This window comes from Hyalella azteca, unplaced genomic scaffold, assembly GCF_000764305.2.
Source record: "Hyalella azteca isolate HAZT.00-mixed unplaced genomic scaffold, Hazt_2.0.2 contig8559, whole genome shotgun sequence".
NCBI lineage: Eukaryota > Metazoa > Arthropoda > Malacostraca > Amphipoda > Hyalellidae > Hyalella > Hyalella azteca.
In genome coordinates, this window is record NW_025938648.1 from 29,325 (window position 1) to 41,764 (window position 12,440).

The 12,440-nt window shown below is 35.8% G+C and overlaps 1 protein-coding gene across 1 annotated transcript; it reads left to right on the forward strand.

Annotated features, from left to right (window-relative positions):
• The first annotated feature begins 2,792 nt into the window (after positions 1-2,792).
• On the forward strand, positions 2,793-8,813 carry LOC108670462. Its single transcript, XM_018157941.2, has 4 exons — positions 2,793-2,850; positions 5,830-5,951; positions 6,315-6,425; positions 7,215-8,813. Exons 2-4 carry the CDS (start codon positions 5,832-5,834, stop codon positions 7,590-7,592), a joined length of 609 nt encoding a protein of 202 aa, XP_018013430.1. The 5' UTR covers positions 2,793-2,850; positions 5,830-5,831; the 3' UTR covers positions 7,593-8,813.
• Positions 8,814-12,440: the final 3,627 nt, after the last annotated feature.

The window sequence follows — 12,440 nt, forward strand, 5'->3', positions numbered from 1 at the left end:
ATGCTTAATATACAAATGTTGATGAGTTCCATTTCACTCTATTACCCTAACGTGTTGGTAAATGTTCATATTACATTTATAAATAAAAATATTTGATCGTAAATTTAGTGGTAAAGGAGCTTATAAACTCCGAGCGTTAATAATTTTTATGATGATTAATTATTATTATTACTCAATAATAATTATTTAATAATTATGATTAATAATAATTATGGCTTACAAATGATTGGGGAAATTTTAGTTGACTGATGGCCCAAGGTAGATGCAAGGAACATTAAATTCAGAATTGTGCTTCATATCGCTATTCTAGTCTTAGAGTTTATCACTCATGAAACATTGCGTGATCTGTAATTGAGAGGCGGTCTTGTTTGTAGGAGGAATACCACGAATATTCCGTATTCATGATGAATATGGAATATTCCATATTCCACCTTATATAAAGCATTAGAATACATGTATGCATCAATGAGGTCACAACTCAGATGAAATGTACATCTAGTTTTTGTAACAAATAATTCGCTGTCAAACTAATTGCCCTACACGAAGGTCACTATGTAAAATTATTTTGAAATATGATACATGAAGCCCATCAGCAGACGGTGATAAAAGAAGCCAGCAACTATATCTTGGCGCAGAGTTAATCACTATAACATCTTTATTATTAACTCAATAACGTGAACTTAGAATCAGCACTTCTAAAATCACTCACTTTGTGACTGACAAGATGGGATCATAGATACAATTGGCAAGGTATTCTAAAGCAATATATGTTAGTCGTTGACGCTCCGAGTATGAACATCTTCAAAAAACAGACTAGACGAAGCTATGCAGGAGCATATGTTCAGTCTTGAAATGCCTAGCAAATTACGGACCAGGCAATAAGTCCAGCAGCTATCTCAATCAATCGTCAGCTATGGAAAGATCGGGTTCCAAAGGCCGGATCCCTTGTGAATCAAGTCACGAAAAATTCAAGAATCGGCAACAGGCCATGGGTCTATTTCTTCAGCGCCGACACTTCTATTCTATTCTATTCTAGTAGCTCGAGCTGCGTTACACTAGCTGCACAAGCTCTGTTATCACACTGGTGGGAGGGCGAGGCTGGCAAGGCAACCGCTTGGGACACCGTGCATTCCTTGAAGGAAGATGTCGATGTATTTTGCGGTATTTTCTACGCGCTTGTCTTGTGCACTCAGGAATAAGTGAAAGATTAGTATGTTTTATACTGTATGTTTAATATTATATGTTTAATATTGTATGTCTAATATGGTATGTTTATTCTGACGAGTGACAAATGACGTCTCAATAAAAAGCAAGATTGAGTGTGGCTCCACAATTTTATGGGATATCTCGAAGTCTTTAATGAATCATCTTGCAAATGTGCTAAAACCTGCTCTTTGGTAGATCCACGGAGCCCGACGTACCACGACAATATTGTATCTGAAAGTTGAAAGCTTCATTGCCCCCCTGCAACTTCGAGTCTTGTGTTTGTTCATCAAGTGTGTTATCTGATATCTGTACATGCTGGCAGGTAACCATGTAGCATCCATGTTAGGATTCTCTGACTGGGGAGGTTGAAGTGACACACTCTCATCATCAGAGCTCGGGAAAGCCTCTGCAAGCTGGGTGAGGTCTTTCACTCCCACGGCGTGCTACTACTCCCTTCTTAAGATAAATTTTACCTCAAGCGGATCTTATTTCCAGTATTCATCTCAACCTTCAAGATAATTCATGAAAAATTAGCGACATTAATCTATTCAGAATTTATTTATTGAATTTTGGCTGCAGCACCACTCTAAATATTTCTAGATTTACACGGATGGCTCGAAGTCTGCAGATGAGACAGTTGCTACCGGACTCTTAAGCTTGATTCACCCCAAACTGCTAGGCACGTGTTAGGTATATTTGCTGAAATCCGGTTTGTTGAGCTGGTAATCTGGTATACCCGGCAAATAAAAAAGTTGGCAACGCTGCAGTCACGTCCCGGTCAAAATCTCTTTTGCTACGATCGTGGCTGGACCGCGCCTGGCATGGCAGGTGCCTTGCACGGCTGGTGTGAATGCTCATATAGAAATGCATTAGAGATTATTGCACTGGACCGTGACTGGCACTTGGCAGGGAGTATATACGGTGTGAACCAAGAGTAAGTGCAAGAGTCGGCAACAGGCTTGTTGCTTCGACGAGAACACACTGTTCTTGGGGCTGAATAGTTTGCCATACATAAGGTTATGCTGCTGGCCACTGATAAGGAATCTCTGAAAGACGAGCAGATTTCAATTCAATTCACAAAACATCTGGACACTCATAAAGCAAGATTGCCTGTGAGATACGAAAGTTGATTGATGCTGGTTAAGGGACTTGAAAAGGTGGTGTTTTGCTGGATACGAGACCACAGTGTTATGCATGGTAATGAGGCGTCAGGCAGAAAAACAATTATAGCACATTCGTACAACCATTCAACGAATTTCAGCTGTAGGAGGAGTAGACCTTTTTGTAAAAATTCCTTCGTTGTCTAAGAATGGGCACTCCATTGGTCAGCGGAGGTGCTAGAAACAGGCAAGGAAACTTCCGGTGAATGCTTGCCGCCCGCCTCAATTCACACTCGATCCAATGAGCTTCTGCGTGAACATGTTTTCACAAATGTCGGATTTTCGTGATTAGTCATGACTATTCATTGGATTGAATACCGGAAAAATGAATAATCAGAAATTACTTAATTTAATTGAATGTGACCGACGTGATCCGATAAAATCTCCGGCAGAGCGTAAGAACTTCTCGGAAGTATTATTTACAGCGGAAGCTGTTTAGGTAAACAAATTCTAGACTTTCAGTAATTTATACAAACTCAGTCATGTAAGTCACTGTCTAGGGCATAGCTACTGCAACTAACTGGGTTGGGAATTGAATGAGACACAGTCAATGTGGACATCTGATGCCAACCCTCAATTTTGTATCCCCTATGTCTATTCTAAACTTAGAAACGTAGCTATCTATCTTCATCATAAACAAAAATAAATCATGTTCTCTATTCTACTCATCTCTTCTTTCAATCTTTGCCTTTTTTCTGTACTTCTTTTGTTTTTCTTCTTTTATTATTCTTGTTGCTCAATTGGGGTTTGCCCGGGGTTTGTTATTTCACTATATGACTATAAGAGAACGTAGAGACGGAGATGCTTTTTTCATTTTTTGTTAATAACTTCTTACCAAGAAAGATTTTATTAACTTGTTTGGGCTCATTTTAAAGGTCTTTTGCAAGGGCTATTGCATGACATCTCTGAAAAATTACGTATGCTATTCATAAAGTGCCTGACAAGGTGCTATTCAGCACCCCAAAGCCCAAATTACCCCTGGCTGTGGTCTGTGGGAGCCAGGTTGCAAAGGGTGCAAGCAGCGTCACCAATATATGGGTTTAAGCCCAAAGCGTCGCCAACCATTTTCAAGATGCGTTGCCGGGTAACTTTTAATGAAAAGCCATTTACGCTGAGTAATGAGAAAGTATTTACAAGCGACGAACTTATTTACAAGGTTGTATGCACGTGTTACCCCAAATAACTAATTTTACCCTAAAAACAGTCCAATGCTTCAATTTTACAGCAAGTGTCAACGGAACATGTGATAATGCAGTCTGACTGCTCTAATGTGACCGCAACTACGCAATCGCAAACTTGTTTACATTTGTTGTTTTGGCAGGAACTCATTGTAACTGATTTCCAGACAAGCTTCACTGCATGCTGAACGTACCAGAAACTTTACTTTTTTCTAAATAGTTGCCCGAAGACTGACAAATATATTAAATTCAAGAATTTCAATCTAAATGTGTCCGCAAGATCTTCTGAAGGCGTAAATTTTGCTACTGAAGCGTTACCAAAGTCCTTGCAATATTCATCCAGACTTTAAAGTGAATCTTCTGAATATGATCTTCTGAAGGCGTAAATTTTGCTACTGAAGCGTTACCAAAGTCCTTGCAATATTCATCCAGACTTTACGCAGTGGCATGGGAGGAACGAGGGCGGAGGGAGTGTACTGAGCATGCATGAGGAGTGTACTGCTGTACTCTCCCATTATTAACCATTAGTGTAACATTAACTGTACTGAGTCGTACTCCAAAGTCCTCTTCTTCTTTGATAGATGATGTAAGTGTAGGATAAATGACATTTTAAATAAATCACAGTTTAGGTTAATTACTTTTCATTCAATGTTGCCTGGTGCAAAATTCTATCAATTACAGTCTATTCTGTCTATGCACAATTTTGTGATGACCAATGATGCATTAATTTTTCGATACATGAATTTTTTACAAAGTGAGGTTAATGTAATCAAAATTATTTGTTATTACACAATTTTTTTGGAAACTGGAGGCTTTGCTAACCAAGGTTCTACTATAAATGCATTTTTAGGGATGTCCCCTATTACCCCCATCTTACGGAAATAGCCACAATTTTTTTAATGAGCTACGCAAATTCCATCGCTCACATTTTTAAGCCAACACCTGTGTGCAACTTTTTTGTATGTAAAATTATTTAATATGGTGAATATTTTTTGCTACAGAGTACAGCCCTTTAAAGCAGAGGTACTTTTTCAAAATCTCACTTTTCACACTTTTTTCAGGTATTACTAAGCGATAGTAAATGTATGATTTCTTAACTTGCTTTATGCTACATAGATAGGAAAAATATTTAACTTTTCACCACTATTTTTAGCCTGCCCTTTATTAACTCTATTTGATGGTAGTAATGGTATTTGTTTTTCCTTTATTGATATGATATTACTCCATATACATGCATTACCATAGTATTGATGTGATATTTCCATATCCAAGGACATGCCATTGATAATTAACAATGATCTTGTTAACTGCAGGCTTCATATCAGCAGCCATTATCAGCCATATAGCATTTCTTCTGTATCTGTAAGCTTGCAGGACTGGGCTTTCAATTTTTAACCATTTTAATTGAGTGAAGAGAAATCACTATGACAAAAAATATCGTAAAAAACATACCTGAAACCAAAAGAAATATTTTAGTGACAACCATCATATATTTTGAAGAAATACTTAAATCTTAGTTTGGATTAATTACTTTTCATTCTATGTTGCCTGGTGCACAGTTCTGTCTCTGACATTATATGCACAATTTTGTGATGACCGATGCATTAATTTTTTGTCAAGTGAAGCCATTGTGTTTTGGATTGCACAAATTCCGTTTTTGAAGTTTCAAAGCCGACATATGTCTGCATATGTCTTAAAGCCGACATATGTCAAGCAAAATTTTTTAATATTGCGAATATTTTTTTACTACAGACATTAGCAGAAGTACTAATATTTATCACTTGAAATATCACTTTTCAACATTTTTTATGAATTTTTTAGAGCTAGTAAATGTATGACTTCTCAAGCTCTTTATGCTACATAAATAAAATAAAAGAAATGATAAAGTTCATGCCACTATCTTTAGTTTTGTAATATTTCAATTAGTTTCACTGCTACAACATTTGGAGGGAGTCCTCCGTGGCGGAGGACTCCCAATTTACCCCGCCAGTTCCTTATTACCATGCTTGACGGTAGTGCTTAAATGTCTATTTTATTTGTGGATCTGGAAGATGCTATAATTCATTGATATTTGTGATTTTCTTTTATTGTTCACACAATTGTTGAACCAAATATCTTGACAGTTAATGTTGAAGAGCAAGTTGGTGATGATGACTTGCTGTTAATGTTCTCCCTACAGATTCTACGGAAAATACTATTCATAGTAGTAGTTGGAGTCCATTACAATGTCAATATTCTTCCCTGCAAGTATCATCATGCTGTTAATTCTTGTACATTCCATCCAGCAATGGAGGGCAGCAGTTCATCCCTACCCTCCATCATGACAGTTTACATCAAAGAGGAGCCTGAAGATGAGGGAGAGGACATAACTGTGAAGGATGAACCACTTTGCAGTGAAGAATATGAGGTGAAATTTTTAAAAATATCTATTTGCTAGTCATTGAATTCCACCCCTAAGAAACAATACATGGACAAATTTATCAAATTTATAACTCTGCTACAGGTATCATCTTTGTACAGGTGCAAAATCTGTGAAATAACTGTCTAAGGGATGTTGGATGCTAGATCATGAACTGTTTATAAATAAAATTTCAAATTGTGATATATGATTCACATTGTATTGTTCTGTTTTCCTGAATTGAATATTTGTATGCCTAATTTTGAGTTTGATCCTATTTGAATTAAGCTAGGCCGTGATCATTTTAATACACGAATTTCATCCAAATCCATGCAAGGTAACTAATGTTCCTGCTCATGATGTGTTGTCCAGCAAACTCCACTTCCCTCATCTTGCAAGCCATGCAAGAAAGAGGTTCAAGTTGAGGCTCACAAGGCCTGCACCAGCGCCTCACAGTACACTGCTGCCGTGCCTCATAAGCAGGTTAGTAAGGCTGGTTTCTGGGTACAAATGAACTGCCGAGGAATTGAAATGTTGATGATCTGTCTGCATTGGCTGTACTGTGAACATCTCGTCTCTCTTCAGCTCCTATTTTTGATACATTTCTCATTTGTAGAGCAATTTATATTTTCAATTTTTATGTTCTCCCATCAGAAGTTCTTGCCTCATTTTCTGATAGAATATCTGCCTGTTGAATCTAAGTTTGTCACAAATATTCTATCACAGGCTATAAATGATCAAGACTTCTGCAGCAATAAGTCTACCAGCTACGTGTGTTGCAATGACGTTCCCTTCATGTGTATCATATATCTTTCTGTTTTGTTTTTTCTGGGATTTGATATTTTTGTTGAATTTCTATTGAAAATTTACATGAATGCACATTTATTTGAAAATATTGTCTAGTGCATTTTGTCTGTGTTTTTTACAAAAAATCTATACATAATCTTTGGATCACACACCCAGAATGAACATCAGAAACAAAATGAAGCTTTTTAATGTGCTTGTATTGATAGAAGTTCCATGCTCAGATGACCTTCCTATTTCAATTGCCAAAATGATTTTCCATTCATTTGGAATATAATTAATTTATTGATTGTATTAATATAAGTTAATTTAATTCCTGCTTTTTCATGAATTTTGCCCCCAGAAAAGTTTGCATGCAAAAGATAATAATGATTATATTATTCTAGAATTTATTTGAACACTGCATCAATTTTATTTTCATTGCCTTATATGAGAAATTACACGCAAGAATATGTTTTCTTTCCTCAGGATAGCACGTGCAATGCCCAGGGCAAAATTGGGCAGGATAAATGGATGAGTGTTTATCCTGAAAGCAAGGCAAAAGAGATGTCTGCTTCTGAGAAAAATATTTTGTTGGGACCCAATATTGCAGGTGCAGTCCAAGAAGTTCTTTTTGATCAGCCTGCATCTGAGTTCAAGTCTTTGGAACACAACTTGACCAACAATGACCATGCAAGATTAACAAGGAAATTGCACAAAGTTTCCTCATCCACTGATTCATTACATTTCAAAGTTCCTTCAAATGCCCACCAAATTGACGAACATAATTTTGAAACTAAATTAAAATGTGGATCATGCGACTATGTTGCATCAGAAAAAATATCTCCAAATGCATTTCTCTTCTAAACATGGCTTGGGGGAAGGATTCAAATGCAAGTTGTGTGATTATGAAACTGGCAGACAAGTACGTCTCAAAGAACACACTTTTTCTAAACATGGTATAGGGAAAGGATTCAAATGCAAGTTGTGTGATTATGAAACCGGGAGACAAGAACTTCTCAAAAAACACATGTTTTCTAAACATGGTTTGGGGAAAGGATTCAAATGTAAGTTGTGTGATTATGCTACTGGTCGGAAAGTTCTTCTCAGCAGGCACCTTTGTTCAAAGAATGGTTTGGGACGCTCAAAATGCAAGTTATGTGATTATTTTGCACTTGATAAACTTCATTTAAATGAGCACTTGTTTTCTAAGCATGGGCTGGGTAAAGGATTTCAATGCAAGCGTTGTGATTATGTCTTCAGTAGAAAAGATGCTTTTGATAGCCACATGTTTTCCAAACATGGTTTAAGGAAAGGATTCCCATGTGAATTTTGTGATTATGTCACTGGTAAGAAATGGTATCTAACAAAGCACCTAAAATCCAAACATGTTCTGGATTATGAAAAATTTAATAGTACAAGTAGTGTTACTGTGTCTGCTGACAATCCAACCTAAGCTTTGTTGAGGATGTTTGGTTAAATTCAGTTTGTGTGTACAGGTTACCTACTGCTGATAAATATCAGACGAAATGTGTACATATTTATGGCAGTTGTTTGGTAGAAGTATTCCATATTGTGTTTGGTCATTATGACACAATCAAATTTGAATGAGACTCCCTAACAATGCACCTTCCATGTCAAGAAATCAAGGAGGGCTTGATGCTCTGTAATCAGGTCTGTCTTCTCATTTTGTGCTACAATTTTAAATAGAATCTTTGTTAGATGGGATACTGTGTGAGATGCATTCTGCTCTTATAATTGGTAATTCAGTACTTTGAAATTTCCAGGATTATTTGTACTAAGTACTTGGTCATTTTCAGTACTCATTTATGGGAAAGGCCTCTCCAATAATAAACTTCTTAGTGTCAACAATAGTAACCTCTAATTTGAGGCAACTTATTTAAATTTGCTAGATTGAAAATAACATTTTCCAGGTTGAATATAGTTGAGGTTTGTGATAATGATTTCTTAATGTAAATTTTTGGCTTACATATTTGACTTTGAATTCAAGTTACACAATCTTCAGCTATAGATAATATCTACTCCATGGGATGGAAAAAAATATATAAGATATTTACTTCTGAGAAAATACATGAGATTTTATCTAATAAAAATTATGTGCTTTTTTGTTTTAATATTCCTCAAGATCTGAGCTGGTTTATGTCAACTCCTCAGACAACAGATATTGCTTCAGCCACAGTCTTGTGTTCGAAGAGGAATCCAATTACCTTTTCTTAGAGAACATTTGAGAGGAAATGTTTATTTAGTCTTTTATTTTCTTGAAAGGAGAAGTTCATCTAATGATTTTAACCTTTCCACATTGAAAATAAGTGCTTGAAGGCAGTGCTTATTTTATTAAATAATATCCATGTTGTGGATTAGTGAACCCAAATGCCTCTGCGCAGAAAGGGATTAATGCAATTATGACAATTGTAATAATAATTAGTAAATTAATCAATAATGAAAATTTTGACTGCACACTAGTTCTATGATGTTCTTCACTGAGTTATGCTGTCTGTATCTGGGATTTTTATTGATAGTACAACAATGATGTAACTGAAATGCTTGTTTCCACGAGATTTTATTCGTAGACATCTGTAAAGTTGCCATGGAGAGAATGGGCCAAACTTTCATAGGGATGAATATGGGGGAATTCTAACTTGACTACCATGGGTGAATTGGACAATTTTCAACGCTCTTCCTTTTGTGATGCAAATAATCACATAGTAAATATATTAAATATATCTCTTTGTTTCCATTGTAGGTGATCCGAAGGTATTTAATGAGCCATCAACACAATTTCTCTAAGGCAAGAAGTTCTTGAGTTACAGGGCGTTCATTTCTTATAGACTAAAATGGTCCAAGTCATCTTGTTTAATTATCCTACTTTTTCTTCATGTGGGTGGCATGGTCATTGTGAATGTTAACTTTTACAAATTCTTTTATTATGCCGATGTCTTTAATATTAATAATAATAAAAGTGGTTTCAGAGTATATTAGGCCGTAGGCCTGTCGCCGATTCTTAACATCGCAGAACGTTCACAGCTTGTTGCGGGCTCGAACTCGCAACCCACTGCTACAATTCTGCTGTGCTTAACCGCCCGGCCTCCTCGCCCATTCTGACCAGAAACTGGCGCACAGAGCTGGGATCGAACCCGCGCCAATCTTGGTACTCTGAACGTTAACCACTGGGCCACCCTGCCATATTATGACTTAATGTTTTTTCTAATGCAGTACTTGTAGCAGCCTTCTGCATAAATATGAAATTATGTTCAGTATGCAAGTATGTTGATCTAATTAAATTTATTTTTGAGATATTCAAATTGCGTCATAGTAATTTCTTATATTCTCAAGCAAATAATAATGCAATAATTGTGGGGGATGGTTATTTACATACTCAAAATATATTTGTTCAAGAAGGGACTAAAGAATCTAATATTACCCATTTATTGTCACCCTTTGGCTTCTTCTTTAAAGCCATACATTTTTTCAACTGTATCTCAATATCTAAAACTAATATCTATATTAAGCCATGTTATTTGCTTGGAGCCACAGTTCCATGTCTCTGACTAACATGCTTATTATTAGACCTTGTTTTTCATTTGAAGCTGTATGTTTTTTAACGTCATCTCTGTGTCTAGAACTAATATGTCTGTTATTCTGCATTGTTTTTATTTACAGCTGTACATTTTTCATAAAAAGCAACTCTATGTAAAGAGTAATATTTCTATAACTAGGCCATTTTATTTGCATTTGAATATTTGTTTTCATTTGCTGCTGCATTGCTATGTCCAGGAATAATACTTATGTTTATTATTGGGCCATATTTTTTTTATTTGATGCTACATCTCTGTGTCCAGGTTACTTGGTTATTATTCAATATTTAAAGACTATTTATTAAATAGACAAGGAAAATCAAATGTGGAATTGTTCAAGTTTTGTCTGTCATAAATTTGACTGCAAATGCTCAATAAGTTGAGTTCAATATTGTGCTGGAATTTGTAAAAAACTTTTAGGTAAATGCAATGCAGTATTTACCTAGTACAGTACAAAAGACACTGTAATACAATGCAGTATTTACCTAGTACAGTACAAGAGACACTGTAATACAATGCAGTATTTACCTAGTACAGTACAAGAGACACTGTAATACAATGCAGTATTTACCTAGTACAGTACAAGAGACACTGTAATACAATGCAGTATTTACCTAGTACAGTACAAGAGACACTGTAATACAATGCAGTATTTACCTAGTACAGTACAAGAGACACTGTAATACAATGCAGTATTTACCTAGTACAGTACAAGAGACACTGTAATACAATGCAGTATTTACCTAGTACAGTACAAGAGACACTGTAATACAATGCAGTATTTACCTAGTACAGTACAAGAGACACTGTAATACAATGCAGTATTTACCTAGTACAGTACAAGAGACACTGTAATACAATGCAGTATTTACCTAGTACAGTACAAGAGACACTGTAATACAATGCAGTATTTACCTAGTACAGTACAAGAGACACTGTAATACAATGCAGTATTTACCTAGTACAGTACAAGAGACACTGTAATACAATGCAGTATTTACCTAGTACAGTACAAGAGACACTGTAATACAATGCAGTANTGACATACTCATATTAGATCTAAACAATACCTTGTTTTTCTTGTTTTTATTTGTGAAATATAGAATGCTTTGTTTTACAGAGTTGTTTTTAGTGTTATGATTGTATAAGAACATAAAATAATGAATATGTCCCAGCTTAGTTCTGCAGGTTAATTAGGTAGAAAGTGCAATCAGAGGTAGAACACAACAGATTAATTAATCGAACCTTGAAGGCAAGGATGCCAGAGTGGCATGAGAAAGTGGCCAAATCTGCCCAGAATGAAGGACCCATATTCTATATTCATCAGCAAATTAGAAATTACAGGCAAAATTTTTAGCTTAAAAAAGCCGTAAAATACTAGTCTGTGGATATTCTTCAGGTTTAATGCTTTCGTGGATTTTTACCAGCCAATGCAATCGGATGAACAGAACCTCAAAGTTGGCCGGAAAAAAGCCCATCTGGCCGCACTGCTCAACGGTAGGACCGTAAATAAACTGAAGAAATAATGCACCGCACCAGCCTTGCAATAGACGAGCTACTCCTGACATTACAAATTTCAAAGCTACAAAGAAGACAATAAGGATACACATAAATACTTTATAATTACAAATGGTGATGAACTATGAGAAAATACACTTCACTACACAAATATCACACTCGCTAAGAAAATCCCCCTTTATAATATCATAATGTAATATAATATCACACTGTAAGGAGGAATGTCGAAGGTGATAAACACTCTCTGCTGTAGCCGTTATACAAACAATAGCCATTATAAAACAGTTAGCTATTATCTAACAGATAGCCATTATATACGTAACAGATAGCGCACTTGAGCAAGTGAAGTCCAATTTATGATATTGATATCATATGGACAATTTCAGGGACAATTCTCCAGGAAGTTTTCATGGTGTAAGTAGACTGAGCCTGGTGATGCAGTTAAAAAATATGCAACTTTAATTAAAAGAAATAAACCAACACTAAACACATTACATTACTTTTTAAGGCCTTTAGTTGACTGTAAATCTTGAGTATGTTAACAACATATCTACATTATAGTAGCATTATTCTCTACTAGACAATAAAAGTAACTACTAAT

Excerpts from the sequence above, each read along its gene's own strand:
- LOC108670462 (XM_018157941.2), top strand. The coding sequence starts at position 5,832 with ATGGAGGGCAGCAGTTCATCCCTACCCTCCATCATGACAGTTTACATC. Across the intron at positions 5,952-6,314 it reads TTTGCAGTGAAGAATATGAG|CAAACTCCACTTCCCTCATC; the intron begins GTGAAATTTTTA and ends TGTGTTGTCCAG. Across the intron at positions 6,426-7,214 it reads CTGCCGTGCCTCATAAGCAG|GATAGCACGTGCAATGCCCA; the intron begins GTTAGTAAGGCT and ends TTCTTTCCTCAG.